At 33.4% G+C, this 15,849-nt stretch overlaps 3 protein-coding genes and 1 long non-coding RNA gene across 4 annotated transcripts in view; 3 read left to right on the top strand and 1 right to left on the bottom strand.

The window, feature by feature from the left end:
• Positions 1–3,821: 3,821 nt before the first annotated feature.
• On the bottom strand, positions 3,822–6,896 carry LOC119767358. The gene is made up of 4 exons (XR_005277470.1): positions 6,745–6,896; positions 6,565–6,667; positions 6,277–6,487; positions 3,822–3,883 (listed from the first exon to the last, which is right to left on the bottom strand). It is a non-coding gene; the product is annotated as an uncharacterized LOC119767358 (long non-coding RNA).
• Positions 6,897–7,237: 341 nt separating this feature from the next.
• Positions 7,238–8,000, top strand: LOC6051247 (peptidyl-tRNA hydrolase 2, mitochondrial). Its single transcript, XM_001867681.2, has 2 exons — positions 7,238–7,404; positions 7,472–8,000. Exon 2 carries the CDS (start codon positions 7,582–7,584, stop codon positions 7,969–7,971), a length of 390 nt encoding a protein of 129 aa, XP_001867716.1. The 5' UTR covers positions 7,238–7,404; positions 7,472–7,581; the 3' UTR covers positions 7,972–8,000.
• On the top strand, positions 7,265–7,610 carry LOC119767968 (cytochrome c oxidase assembly factor 4 homolog, mitochondrial). The gene is made up of 2 exons (XM_038258078.1): positions 7,265–7,404; positions 7,472–7,610. The coding sequence occupies exons 1-2, from the start codon at positions 7,330–7,332 to the stop codon at positions 7,583–7,585; spliced, it is 189 nt and encodes a 62-aa protein (XP_038114006.1). The 5' UTR covers positions 7,265–7,329; the 3' UTR covers positions 7,586–7,610.
• A 5,426-nt stretch (positions 8,001–13,426) lies between the features above and the next one.
• Positions 13,427–15,849, top strand: part of LOC6051249 (long-chain fatty acid transport protein 4) — a 38,073-nt gene continuing 35,650 nt past the window's right edge. Inside the window, exon 1 of the mRNA XM_038253375.1 lies at positions 13,427–13,734. The gene's annotated coding sequence lies outside the window, so the exon portion shown is untranslated. The remainder of the gene's footprint in view (positions 13,735–15,849) is intronic.

The following is a 15,849-nucleotide window of genomic DNA, read 5'->3' on the forward strand; positions in this document are numbered from 1 at the left end:
AGAATGAAAAACTTTATAATTTAATTTTACAATTATCAAATCAAATCCAGCACACCTCCTCCATCGTTTCTTAAACATGACTCACCAGTTCCATTAGATATGCGTCGCAACCTCCCGCGGTAAGTAAAACACCAAACACCAACCGGTTCCTCGATTGCAAACTGATTCCTTCCTGTCCCGTCTTGCAGAATGCCGGCCGAGTATACCATATTGTCCGTCCTCCTCCTCCTCCTCTTCCTCCTATACCGCCACGAAGACCGAAATCTGGAATACAAAACACTTTGATTCGGTCGCTCGCCCTCCGGCCGGAACTTTCCGGCAGAAAAAGTAATTCAACCTAGAACACAACTTACCTTTAAACTGTACAAAATCCTCCAAAAGCCTAAAATTAACAACAACGGGTTCGACCGAGGGTTCGACTCGGTTGCAATCAAGTCCGAACAAGATCAACTGAAGAGAACTGTCAAACTGTTTGCGTCGACGATAATCGACGTCGAATTGAAGGTAAATTGATGGAAAAAACAATGTCGGGCATGTCGAGTGTTTGTCGCACGTTTGTCGTCCTTTCGACCAATCGATATCGAAACGGTAAAATCAAAACGTGTCGTCCGTGCAATCGTACGACGTCGCACGACAATGTCGCGCGACTTTCGCACGAATGTCAGACGTTTTTGCACCAAAATGTCGTATTTGTCGTACGATCGATAATCGAAATCGCTCGACATTGTCGTACGACATTCGACGGATGTAGCACGGTTTTGTTATTTAGGATGTCGTACCTTTGTCGTGTGCTGTCATTTCGGAATTTTGAGGTTATTTTTAAAATAAAATTTACTTTGTTGAACTTTTGGATTATTTTCATTCATTTTTAATAGTTTGCACTAGTCTGGCACATTGTTTTGAATTATTCACTATCACTGCAGCCACACCCTGTTTGAAAAATGTCGCACGTCGTACGAGTTGTCGCACGGTTTTGATTTTACCGTTTCGATATCGATTGGTCGAAAGGACGACAAACGTACGACAAACACTCGACATGCCCGACGTTGTTTTTTTCCATCGATTTACCTTCAATTCGACGTCGATTATCGTCGACGCAAACAGTTTGACAGTTCTCTTCAGTTGAACTTGTTCGGACTTGATTGCAACCGAGTCGAACAAATTGTTGTTGGTTTTAGGCTTTGGGAGGATTTTGGCCAGTTTAAAGGTAAGTTGTGTTCTAGATTGAATTACTTTTTCTGCCGGAAAGTTCCGGCCGGAGTGGGCGACAACCGAATCAAATTGTCTTGTATTCCAGATTGCGGTCTTCGTGGCGGTATAGGAGGAAGAGGAGGACGGGAAATATGGATTACTCGGCGAGCCATTCTGGAAGACGGGACGGGAAGGAACCAGTTTGCGATCGAGGAAGCCGTTAGTGTTTGGTGTTTTACTTTCCGCGGGAGGTTGCCTCCATATCTAATGGAACTGGTGAGTCATGTTTTAGAAACGATGGAGGAGGTGTGCTGGGAGTGCGATTGGACGATCGAAATTAAAAATTAGATGAACATCACAAATTCTTAACTTTTAATCCAATAATGCTTAAAAAACTTCAACGCTGATTTGATTTGATAATTGTAAAATTAAATTATAAAGTTTTTCATTCTTAATTTAAAATTCTAGCATTCCAGAACTTAAGAATGCAAGAAATTGAAAATTCTAAATTCATTTAATTTCTTGATATTGTGCAAATTGTTAATATTCTTAAATTATACAATTCATTAATTTAAAATTCTCAAAGTCTTCAAATATTAAAAAAAATAAACTCTGAAATATGAAAATTTTAAAATTGACAATAATTTAAATATTAAAATTCCCTAATTCTTAAATACAAAATTTTTCAATTCATAAATACTAAAAATCTAACATTATAAAGTTCATAAATTCCCAAAACGTTAGTCGCACGAGTTGAAATTTTGAATTCTAAAATTCTAAAAATTATATGTTCTAAAATTCCAAAATTGTAAATTCTAAAAATGCTAAAATTCAAATAATTTATATTTTTAAATAAAAATTATCAAAAATTCTATTTGTTATAAATTCTACGCATTTTAAAAATTAGTAAGTTTCTTAAAATTCTAAAAATTAAAAAAATCTCTTTTTTTGCACATCTTAAATTTTTGATAATTTTAAATAAAACAAATTTAAAAAATTCTAAAAATTAAAAAAAATAAAAAAAAAATACAAAAATTTTACAAAATATATTTTTTAAATTTTAAAAATGTTAAAGTTTTTATTTCTTTTAAATATTTTAAACTTTTAAAAATTCTTTTAAAAAAATCTAAAAATTTCTCAATTTTAAAATTGGAAAAATTTTAAATCTATTAACTTTTGAATTTTTTTGGTCTAATGAAAAATAGGAGTTAAAAATATCACGAATTGAAGTAAATGATTTTGGTATTGAGGTACTCTCCAATTTTAATATTCAGAAAATTAGAATTTTAGAATTTTAGAAATTTAGAATTTTAGAATTTGATGATGAGATGATGATGCTGAAATTTGTAAACGTTTGATCATTAAATATTTTTAGAATTCTCAAATTTGGTACAATTTTTAAATAATAATAATACTGTCGGATTTTTTAATTATTTGCAGTAATTTGAGTTTTATACGTTTTTAAATTTAAATTTTTAAGATGTCTTCAATTAGAATTCTTTTTAAAAAAACCAATGCGCCATGGGTTTTCTATGTACATAGGACATTTTCTAAAAGTAAGCGAGAATAAATAAATTTAGTTTTTCTTTTATAGTTTCAAAATATTTGAATATTACATATTTGAAATTGTATTGTTTTGAAATTTTATTATTATTATTATTGAATTCTGAATTTAATTTATAAATTCTTGCCAATTGTTGATTGATGTTATATTTTTTCAGGCAACAAACATATTCTGATCTGATCCTGCCGGAAACCATGCGTCCCCGTGTGGTCCAGCGTGGCTTCCGTAGAACCCAAGGAAGCAGCCTCTCGAACTCCGGTAAACATCAATCCGTCGGAGGTTCAAGATCGTCGCCAAGGTGTCGCATCCGGGTTTTGATCAGCGCGTCGAGGAGCAAAAGTCCAACACGGCCAAGATGCTGCCACGGCCGCCTCAAACATCCAAGCCGGAAGCTGCGGTCAAGGCAAATCCCGAAGGAAGCAAAGTTGGAGAAGAATCGGCGATCCGCAAGTGAAATTAAGTGAACAAGTAAATATTTTTGTGAAATGTTGACAGTTGAAATAAAAAAAACAATAAAAACAAAACAAAAGTTTTTTTCAACTGCAACATAACCTAAAAATCCGAAATGACAGCACACGACAATAGCACGACATTCTAAATAACAAAACCGTGCGACGTCGGTCGAATGTCGTACAATTTCGATCATCGATCGCACGACAAATACGACATTTTGGTGCAAAAACGTATGACATTCGTGCGATAGTCGCGCGACATTGTCGTGCGACGTCGTACGATTGCACGGACGACAAACGACGGACGTCCGACGGACTTTTCAGTCAGGGCAGTTTTCCTAATTTCGCTCAATGGCGGCTAATCCGGTTGCCTTCGGTTCCGCTGGACTTTCCTAGGTCTGTTAAAAGAAGGAAATACAAACCGACTTCGTTTGGTTCGACGATGGCCAACCGCTGTGGGAAGGGTTCTGTTTGTCTACCCTGCCAATGTTCGAGTGCTGTAATTTGTCCCCCTCCATCGCCTTCACCTGGAGGATATTCTCGACCGAAAGTATCTCCAGGAAGAAGAATGAGTTCTTGATAATGGCGCTTTTGCCATTCCGCTAGAAGTTTAACACCACCAACGCAATTTCATTGTCCTTCTCTACTTGCTGGTCCACGTCCAGCAAAAAGCACTCTGGAACGAATCAAGGATTTTAGAATTTTAAGATACCTATTATGTGTTATATATATTTAGAGTAGTGGCCATGTATTTTATTTTATAGAATTATAGACTTAAAAAGATATTAAGGATTAGAAAATTTAAAAATTTTAGAATGTTAAATTTAAAAAAAAGAACCTTCAAAATATTTACACTTTCAAACATTTTAAAACTTCTATAGTATATTAGAACTCGAAGAATTAAAAAAAAAGATTTTATTGAAATTTAGCATATTAGCAATTATATTGTACCATTAGATTTTATGAGAATTTTAGAATTTTAGATTTTTAGAATTTTAGAATTTTAGAATTTTAGAATTTTAGAATTTTAGAATTTTAGAATTTTAGAATTTTAGAATTTTAGAATTTTAGAATTTTAGAATTTTAGAATTTTAGAATTTTAGAATTTTAGAATTTTAGAATTTTAGAATTTTAGAATTTTAGAATTTTAGAATTTTAGAATTTTAGAATTTTAGAATTTTAGAATTTTAGAATTTTAGAATTTTAGAATTTTAGAATTTTAGAATTTTAGAATTTTAGAATTGTAGAATTTTAGAATTTTAGAATTTTAGAATTTTAGAATTTTAGAATTTTAGAATTTTAGAATTTTAGAATTTTAGAATTTTAGAATTTTAGAATTTTAGAATTTTAGAATTTTAGAATTTTAGAATTTTAGAATTTTAGAATTTTAGAATTTTAGAATTTTAGAATTTTAAATTTTAGAATTTTAGAATTTTAGAATTTTAAATTTTAGAATTTTAGAATTTTAAATTTTAGAATTTTAGAATTTTAGAATTTTAGAATTTTAGAATTTTAGAATTTTAGAATTTTAGAATTTTAGAATTTCAGAATTTTAGAATTTTAGAGTTTTAGAATTTTAGAATTTTAAAATTTTAGAATTTTAGAATTTTAGAATTTTAGAATTTTAGAATTTTAGAATTTTAGAATTTTAGAATTTTAGAATTTTAGAATTTTAGAATTTTAGAATTTTAGAATTTTAGAATTTTAGAATTTTAGAATTTTAGAATTTTAGAATTTTAGAATTTTAGAATTTTAGAGTTTTAGAATTTTAGAATTTTAAAATTTTAGAATTTTAGAATTTTATAATATCAGAATTTTAGAATTTTAGAATTTTAGAATTTTAGAATTTTAGAATTTTAGAATCTTAGAATTTTAGAATTTTAGAATTTTAGAATTTTAGAATTTTAGAATTTTAGAATTTTAGAATTTTAGAATTTTAGAATTTTAGAATTTTAGAATTTTAGAATTTTAGAATTTTAGAATTTTAGAATTTTAGAATTTTAGAATTTTAGAATTTTAGAATTTTAGAATTGTAGAATTTTAGAATTTTAGAATTTTAGAATTTTAGAATTTTAGAATTTTAGAATTTTAGAATTTTAGAATTTTAGAATTTTAGAATTTTAGAATTTTAGAATTTTAGAATTTTAGAATTTTAGAATTTTAGAATTTTAGAATTTTAGAATTTTAGAATTTTAGAATTTTAGAATTTTAGAATTTTAGAATTTTAGAATTTTAGAATTTTAGAATTTTAGAATTTTAGAATTTTAGAATTTTAGAATTTTAGAATTTTAGAATTTTAGAATTTTAGAATTTTAGAATTTCAGAATTTTAGAATTTTAGAGTTTTAGAATTTTAGAATTTTAAAATTTTAGAATTTTAGAATTTTAGAATTTTAGAATTTTAGAATTTTAGAATTTTAGAATTTTAGAATTTTAGAATTTTAGAATTTTAGAATTTTAGAATTTTAGAATTTTAGAATTTTAGAATTTTAGAATTTTAGAATTTTAGAATTTTAGAGTTTTAGAATTTTAGAATTTTAAAATTTTAGAATTTTAGAATTTTATAATATCAGAATTTTAGAATTTTAGAATTTTAGAATTTTAGAATTTTAGAATTTTAGAATTTTAGAATCTTAGAATTTTAGAATTTTAGAATTTTAGAATTTTAGAATTTTAGAATTTTAGAATTTTAGAATTTTAGAATTTTAGAATTTTAGAATTTTAGAATTTTAGAATTTTAGAATTTTGGAATATTAGAATTTTAGAATGTAGGATTTGAATAATTTAAGATTGTTTTATAAACATTCAAATGTTAATATTACTTATTTTTAATTTTAAACTTTTAGAACTTGACAATGTTAAAACTTTAGAATGTGAAGAATTTGAGGATTGTACAATCTTATAACTGTAGCATTTTAGAAATTAAAGAATTTTTGTTTATGACATATTAGATGTTTAGAATTCTTGAAATTTCGTCATCCAAATCACTCCTGGCACAACTCCGCCAAAAAACACTACTCACCAGTTCCAAATCACCCCTGGCACAACTCCGCCAAAAAACACTACTCACCAGTTCCATTGATAACAATTTTTGGCGGATCAGGATCGCTGCCGGGAGTTTTTTTCGTCCTCCTCTACCTTTTTATTACTTGACGTTTCATTCTCTTCTGCAAGGAGGATTGCTTCCACGATCGCTGACCGGTTACTTGCCCTCCATTTTCCGGCATAGCCCGCCGGGTTCATGACATTTTCCGTCCGCCTTCTAATCCACCCACCGAAATCTGGAACAGCAGAAACTTTGATTAGATCCCTTGCTCATTCCGGCCGTAATCGGATGACGTGGACTAATGGCATTGACCGGATGATAAATGTGATTGCTAGTATTTACAATGACAAGATCGGTGCCATGCCTGGCATCGAACCATGTTTCCACTGCTGGACCGGTACTCGGCGTATGGCATCTGAAAAATAAACAAAGAACAGTGCCCAATGCTCTTGAATTAAAATAGAAATCAACTAACTACTCAAACAAACTTACTTTGTTTTGCTCCTATTTGATTTTGTATTTTTTCAACACTTATAACTAATTCTTGGATCCAGTCAGAACATGTTTTTGCTTGTCAGAGTACTTTCGTCGACATCGCCAAATCGTCAATCTGTCAAAAAATTGATGCGAAAAAAGATGTCATGCATGTCGAGCGTTTGTCGTCCGTTTGTCGTACTTTCGACCAATCGATATCGAAACGGTAAAATCAAATGCGTGCGACAACTCGTACGACGTGCGACATTTTTCAAACAGGGATTTGAATTGACAAATCCGCTCTGTAATTGAAAAATACAGCATCTGAATATAGTTTTTTTTGCAAGAACAAAAAATTTTCTAAATAAAATAAATAAATATGTTATTTATAAATTATTCCTGACAGTGTATCAGCACATAATCCCTTGTGGCGCTTCTCAGTCCCCTGACTAGTTTGGTCGATGAGGCATTACGCACGTGATTTTGTTTTGATTGTCAGCCGGAGAGCCGTTCGTCTGTTTACGTTGGTTTTCATTGAAAAAAACTCAGTGATTTATCAATGAGTTTAGCGTAATTTCCTCGTAAAACTGTAAAAAAACTACGATGAGCGATATTGAAGATCCCGTCGAGCAGATGTTGAAAAAGACTGGCTGTATAAATCTTCACTACAAAGTTCAAGTAAGAATAAAAAGGCATACCGGCTTTCACTTCAGTTACGTAAATATTCGTTTATTTTTGCTTTTAGGAGTGCATCGCGGAAACCGGCGACTGGCGCAAGTGCCAAGACGTGGTCAAAGACTTCAAATCCTGTATGCAGGATTACACCCAAAAGCAACGCCAAAAGTACGACCAGAAATGAACCTTCTCAAATCCGTAGTCAAAGCCGTCGCCGGTCCCACAAAGATGGTCCTCGTAGTTCGATCCGATCTCGGACTGAAAAAGGGTAAAATTGCCTCCCAGTGTGCTCACGCGGCCGTCATGTGCTACGTGAGGTCTGCTTCGGTTAATGAGTCGATGCTGAAGCGCTGGCTGGTTCAGGGTCAACCAAAGATTGTGGTCAAAGTGGACGACCTGGAAGGGATGGAACGGATAGCTGAGCTGGCAGCAGAGAAGAAGGTCGTTGCGGAGATTGTGCGCGATGCCGGAAGAACACAGGTGCAGAGCGGGACGGAGACGGTGCTGGGACTGGGGCCAGACTCGGCGGAGGTTATCGATTCGTTGGCAGGGCATTTGAAGTTGATGTAGTGTTATTAAAAAATGATGTGGTTAATGAATTTAGTGCTTATGTTTTTAATTTGAGAAAATTTCCGTCTATGATGATAACATGAATTGCAAATATGACTAATTAACATGCTTAACATGCTCTAAAATTGCTAGCAGCTTAAAGTGTCTTTTCCCATAGTAGTATGAAAAATGCATTTGGCTTGAGCTGCTCGCTGTTTTGTTCAGTCAAGCCTTTAGAAACGAGGCTTAAAGCACCCATATAGGGGAAATAAACCCATTTTAAGCCTAATAAGCGGTCTTGTTTGAATGATTCTGGATAATCTGGAGTGTTCCTTGAAATTCAGTAAAACCAAGTACACCAACGAGTAGAGCAACTTTTTGTGAACATTTCTGTTTATTTTCACTTTAATTAAAAGTTATGCTGTTCCTTTTACAAGCATTTTAAAAAAATATTTCAAAAACGCATTCTAATCAGTCGTGTGCATTGCACCAAGCCCATTTTTCTATTTTCAGCTTAGTTCTTTTTTTCTTCCAACGCTCCAACGTCTGCTTCGTGCTGCCAAAATTGATGAAATTTTGAGCGAACACTCACGAAAAGTAGCATTTATAGAGAAAGTTTCCTGGCAACACCACAAGCGCTCCTGGTGGTGTTGGTGGCCACCCTTTGTTCTTTATTTGCCTTCGCTTCTCGCTCGGTTTTCTTCAGCCTTCGATTAGAATGGATGGTCAAAATTGAAACGTCAAAAGACTTAGCGCGTTTGTTTTTTTGATGGCGCTTGCTAATTATTTTCATGTTTCGGGATTATTTTTCAAGTGAGTGACTAAGTAACGGTCAAAAGAACATGTTGCCGGTAGTTGGAAGCAATTTTATATCTTAAGCGCTTTGAAATCGTTAGCGCAAGTGAAAAGTTATTGATGGCGACATTCGTTAAGCAGTTAACCTCTGATCTGGCGTGTGGATGTGTGTGCCACCAAAATGATGAGAAATGGTCTCGTTAAATAGAAATTATGATCAAAAGTGCATTAAATTTGATCTTTTTGGCCAGTAAGTGGCATACATTTGCGTGCTTACTCGAGGCGGTGCTGTTGCTGGTAAGTTTATCCAGGTTTTCAAGCGAAGATGGCGTTCGAATGGTGAACGCCCGAAATGTTAAAATCGAGCAGTAGCACCAACATTAGAAAAAAAATGTGGCTGTCATGCCATGATACACTTGTTCCGTAATGTTGGTACCACTGCGTGATTTTGACATTTCGGGCGTTCACCATTTGAACGCCATCTTCGCTTAAAAACCTCGATAGCCTAAATAGTATTTTTGGAGCTTTAATCGAGCATCAAACTCTCCATATGACGAAGATAGGTGTTTGATTAGAAAGGGTATATTTCCCCTATTGCGCGTATTCCCGAAAAAGACACGCGGCATACCAACCTCGAAACGACGGCAAATGCGCGATGTCTAATCCCATACTGTGCGTTTTGTTTTTGTTGATCTTCATCTTCGAATTGCATGGCATTGTTGCCGGGAATGTTTTTTGTTGGACCAAAAGTGCAGAAAATTGCTGGCAACAGTGTCTGCGGCAAATTCTGAAATGCCGCGCGGCTTATACCTTCGAGAGAAGCGGGCAATAATTAAGCCTGTATTGGAGGCGAAAAGTATAATTATAACCACCCTATTGTAAACTCATTTCAAAATAACTTAAGGGTGCACAGCAACCAAAGAAATTGTTGTCTTCTTATTTCAAAATAATTGTCAAACTAACGAACTCAATCCTGCACCAAACTGATTGTAAAAAAAGTCAAACTTTGTTGTAAATCATTTTGAAGACCGTACTTTACGGGATGAATAAAAAATTATAACGATAGCTATGATGTGCGCCTTTAATAATTTGTCGAGTAACATCCGTATATGGATATTTTTTGTTGTTTAATGAGGGTTCAAATACTAATTTTCAGGGCTACAACAACTCTTATCCAAAGTTTTAGCAAATTCGTCGACTGCGACTTCAACTCCGACTTTTCCGAATTTAACATCTCCGAAGCAAACTCCAGGTACTCAAAAGACCCAACTCCGCTGACTCCAGCATCAATATTTTTTTTATTAATGTATTCTGATTTTATCCTTTCAAATGAGATTGCCCTTAAATGAATTTAAAATAATTTGGATGTTTCTTTGAGTGTAATATTTTTTTCTAGTTTAACTCAGAATACAATCCAGACTCGATTATCCGAAGATCTTAAAATAATTCAACTTCGAATAATCGAATATCGGTTTTTATCGTTGCCCTATTTTTGACCTAATCCTTTATTTAATAAAACCCAAGATGGCGAGAAAATGCATTGTCTTCATCAGACAACTATTTAAATTAGAATAAAATGAACTCGAAATTGATGTTTAAAGTAAAATAAAAAAAATTGTTCATGATTCGATTATTTGAATCCCGATACAAATCTTTGGATAATCGAGTCTGGACTGTATCTCAATCGATACCTACAACTTTGCTGAAGATTCTCTTTTATTTTTTGTTCGGCTGTTTAACTGACCTACACTTATTGGTTAATAGGTTACAGAAAAATAAATTATTCGAAGATAAATACAAAAGACACGTGATGCTCGTGATTAAATCAATGGCCTATCTACAATAACTTTACTTAGAAAATTGCACTTAGCTTAGGAATTTGAATCAACGGAAATGATTCTGATCTTCTACAATTGAAAAGTATAAACTTAGTTGATTGTCTATTTTAATCTACATAATTATTCGTGCGTCTAAAACTTGCAGATTATTCATCCCATAATAACTTTACGGCTCTCTAAAATCTATCTGAAATGAATTCAAAAATGCGTTTTTTAGAAAAAATGTGTACATAAAATTGTAAATAAAATTATTTAATTTTATTTTCTTTGTAATTTTGGTGAATATTGAAAATTTCATAAAATTACTCAAAAATGGATAAAAAAAAAATTTATTACCAAAATATTCCTATTTTAATGTCGCTCACGTAGTATGGCAAGTTGTTTTCATGGACGACTTTCGATGCTCGTGGTCAAATTTGGTTGAAATCTCAAATTTTTCGATCAAGTTAAGTGGTAAAGTAATTGAAATTGATTGTTTATGGCAATACGAACTATTATAAAAACAAATGCTAATTGCCGAAATGTCCCGAAAATGCAATTTTCCTACTTTTAATTTTCGATGTACGAGCATCTTAAGTTTTTTACCTGTGAAAGGCGCTATTAATATCCAATTCATAAAATTGTTTAAATGTTTGATTTTTGACGTTGGAAATTTTGGCAATAGGCAATAGAAATTTTAAGACCCTCAGATGATATTTTTTCTTTTATTTATCAACCATATTATTTGAATTGAAAAACAAATATTTTCTCAATGATGGTAACGTTATAATAATCTAAAATCATTCAACACAAAGTGTCCGGAAGTGTCGTACGTTATGCACGCTCAACAGGCCGTACTGTTCATCATCAATGAAAAAAGCCCTTCAATGGGTTCATTCTGCTGCTGCTGATGCACCTCTCCTCTCACAGATCAGCACTTTTACATTGCAGAGCATAACTCGGCCAAAAATATTCCACTGAACTGAATGTGTGATTGTGTTAGGATATTTCAAAATTTACTTGTGCTAGGGTGTGTTTGTGTGAGTGATCAGAATCTTTGTATGCTGGAATGACGTATTACGCACCCTCTTTGGAAGGCCCAGCATGTTCGTCAACGGCGCGGTACAATATGCGTGTTGAGTGACATCCATTATGAGGGTATTATGGGCGCCCTTTTTATGTTTTAGTTTCTTGTTCTATTGCGGTAGCTAACCTCAAAATGTGAGTGTGAAGTAAATTTGTGATGAATCACCACGACCACTGCTTTGACTGCCGGCAGTTGAAAATTTGTATATTAAACTGTTTTATACAAAACCAACAAAACTGATTTGTTTAATTCAGTTTTTGAAAATTTAGCGATTCCATCACTGAATTCTTTAAGCTAGGCTATGAAAATTATCTCAACCGATGCTGTTTCACAACTTATGAAATAGTTTGGGTGTGTTGGAGAATTTTTGGAACCACGCGACTAGAACGCCTCGTGTCCCATATTTAAAACTGATGAAGTGAGGCAGAAAAGCAAGGGGTTCATTGTGGTGCCTTAGGCTGTTTCAATAAATTTTCGTTTACAAAGGGTCCTATGTACATAGAAAACCCATGACCCACATTTAGAAGCAATCTAGAGTTGTCCTTAAAAACTTATTTTTATTATTTCTTGAGAGCTGAATGTAAAAAAAACTGATAGATTTTTTAAGTGTGTATCTAAATGTAATGAAATCATTGATTTGGGTGAGTTTTGGTTATTTTTTATCATCACTTTAATTTTTTCTGACATTTCATGGAAGTTTTAGAAAAATTATCGGAAATTGTTTTTTTATTGAGGCCACTGAAAATATTTTTCAAAATTTATGTCACCCCCTCTTCAAAATTGGTTTGAAAAATCTGGGGGCAAAAATCTTTCATAGAACTGGAAAATAACAATGAAAATCAAATATAATCAACTCATACAAATCTAAAGGGAGCGTTCTTTTATTACGTAACGCAGTAGGGGGGGAGGGGGTTTCAAAGTTCGATTTTTCGCGTTACGTAATAAAAGAACGCTCCCAATTAAAGTGCCTTTTTCTGCATTGATAATCATATTTAGCTTGTTTTAGCTTTTTTTAATTTTTTTTTTAACTTTTATGAAATTTAAAAAAAAACCTTACAAAAATAAAATATTGAAACCGTGGCCTGTAAGTTAAATTTTTTAACCCAAAAAATATATAAAAATGTGAACCTGATGAATATTTACCAGAAACGCAGAAACTGACGAAAATTCATCATTTTCTGATGTCACATTTTCGACACATAATCTGTCATCATTTCCTGATTAATGTTACCAATTTTTTTTGATTTTTAATTGCTTCGCAAATTTTTGAATTCAGTCGGAAAAATATTATTTTTCTTGAAAAAAGTTTCATTTTCAATCACATGATCACCCATAATTATGGCTCGATGCCGTCATCATGCGACCGCGTGCTACGTTTGTTTGTCAACAAAGCAGCAGCTTCATGGTGAGACGGAGAGAGGGGGGGAGGGGGGAGAGGTTTGACATTGTTATGCCGGCATCTGACCCGCCGCCTATTTCGTCGGTCGTTGAGCATACGGTCGTTTCCAACGACCGAGTCCAATTAGGAATTGATCGTACAATAAAAAAAAACTCGAGAATTCATACTTGAAAGGAACTCCCAAACTCTATTAGGTTATAAGAAATACGAATTTGTGCATTGATTATTTACTAAAAAAAACTAATTGAAAAATCAAAAAAAAAATCTGAGTTCCGCAATAACACAAAATGTCACAAACGTTGAACCAGCCTACCGGGCCCGTTACTGCGCATCGGACTTAGGCTCCTCTCGGGGCTGATGAAGCCGCAGTCGCAGTCGCGCTCAGTCTTCTCGTGCAATCGGCTCGGAACGGTTCGTCAAGTGTGAGCAAAGCAAGTAAAGTGGAAACAAGTGACAATCTGGTCGATTGTTAGAAAACAGAGAGAGAACAAACAGATAAAAGTTAAATAACACTTGTTGAAAGAAGGGCTGGAAGAAGTGGACAAGTGATATTTGTTAGACAGCTGTGGAAGATACTAAAAGAATTAGGAAGAGTGATAAGTTGGGCAAAGAATGTATGAAGATTTGATGACAATTTCATGAAAGTGAATCGTGAAGACGACTTTAGCAGTTTTGTACCAAAACAAGTAAGGCCAAGTTCATCACTTCATCAATCGGTCGTTTCCCTTTTACGTCGTCATGACCTATCTCAAGAATTTAATTACAAAGTCCACCCTCGTACCACTACGACCAATCAGCAAACATCAGCTGAGAGAATGCACCCTGAAAGAATATCAATGAACTCTGTTGTCGGTTCAGTTGCGTTGCGTTGGCGTATTTTAAAATATTTCACCATTCAAATGGGCGTGCTTTTTTTTCGAGAGTTGAAGGTTCTACGCGAGTACTCTGAGCGACTGTTACGATCGTTGGATTTATTTCAATCAAGGATAAAACATACTCACTCATTGAACAAATTAGCAAGCGCACGATTTTCTGCGTCGTCGTCGTCCGGAGTCGTTGAGATCGTTTTAGTGTATCTCGCCAGAATGTAGCTTGAAAAACAGATATAGAGCTGTATTAGGAACTGTATTAAGATACATGGAGTGGGATGATGGATCGGCTGAGTTGGTGGTTCGATGAATATGCTGGTGGTGTTGGTTGTTTTATGGACTGCCCCTGTTTTTGGAGGGTGAACTGCGCGTTCTAAATACAATGGGAGAATTTGAAGGCCACTGAGGAGTGGGTAATTTTGTGCGTTTTACGATTTTTTTTATGTGCGTCGTGGCCGAACTAAAAGCATTGATACCATCGTCGGAAAATGTGACGTTTTCCGGGAAATTTTGAAACCTTTATGTAACTTGTGTTCGTGTTTGAATATGGATAATCTCAGTTCAGTTGGTTTGCTGCCTAAGAATCATTTTCTATCACTATTGCGTGTGTGTAGGGATGTTGGGCTGTGTACCGAAAAATATTCTCTCGATTATCTCAGCACTGGCTAAACCGATTTGGGCCGTTTTGGCCTCATTCGATTTGTCTTGGAGTCCCATAAATCCATATTGAGTATTTTAATGTGAGGAGGGCACAATCCACCAAAAGGTGAATTAAGCAAGTTTTTTTTTTATAAAAATATGAATTCAGTAGCGAAATAAAAGAAAAATTGCTTATCACTTTACAATGTTTGATGAGTAAAGTCAATTTAATAAACTGAACCCTTTTTGCAGGCACAGAAGGGATTATAAATCTAAAACAAATGTTTCTCCAAATTTATATAATTTCATGATGTATTCAATGACGTCCAGGTCGACAATCATTGACTTATCATGAAACTCATATGTTTACATAGAATATGAAAACAGTCACCAAAATGAATCATGACAAGTATGATTCTTAACAACTTGTATTTATGAAAATAGGGGAGATGGGGGTAAGACGGCCACCCTAAGGGAGAAGTCTAATAAAAATAAAATTTACACAACAGATTATTTTGATCTCAAATTACGTACATATTGTTCTACTACTAGTCCATTATAGAAATGACATAAATTAGTTGGTCTAAAAACCAATTTTCAATACTTTTCAGCAATTTTATAAAAATAATTGAAATCGTATATGTATGAAATACGCGGGGTAAGACGGCCACCCATGTTGGGTTAGACGGCCAATGTTATAAATTAAATTAATAACTTTGTATCCACTTATAAACAGGAATTCTAGACTTTGTCTCAAGAATAAACTGTTAATTTATAATCAAATTTTCAGACCTGCCATGCTTTATGCTGTGCCGATCTGGACAAACTGTTGCTTAACCAGGAAGAAAAAACTTCAGAGGATTCAGAACAAAATTCTGAAAATGATTCTGAAACTTCCTCCCTGGTTCAGTACCAGTGAACTTCATCAATTAGCCGAAGTTGACACTTTGGATGTTATGTCCAATAAGATAATTGATGCATTTCGACAAAAATCATTGCAGTCTTCAGCTGCATTGATCCGCTCTTTATATAGTTTATAAGTTAGTTTTAAGGTATCCCTTTTCCCATTTGTACATGTAAGACTTCCTACATTTGAAATCACTGAATAGCGAAAGCTACAATATTTCATGAATAAATGAAAGTTGCTAGTATTTAAAATTGAGGTGAAAAGTCATCGTTTGTGATTGGACACTCAATTATATTTTAACTGAATGAATGTACATGGAAAAGAAATTTGAATAAATATAAATTAAAAAAAAAATTAATAACTTTGCTAAACCCACCCAAACACCT

Source organism: Culex quinquefasciatus, chromosome 2, assembly GCF_015732765.1.
Source record: "Culex quinquefasciatus strain JHB chromosome 2, VPISU_Cqui_1.0_pri_paternal, whole genome shotgun sequence".
NCBI classification, from domain to species: Eukaryota; Metazoa; Arthropoda; class Insecta; order Diptera; family Culicidae; genus Culex; species Culex quinquefasciatus.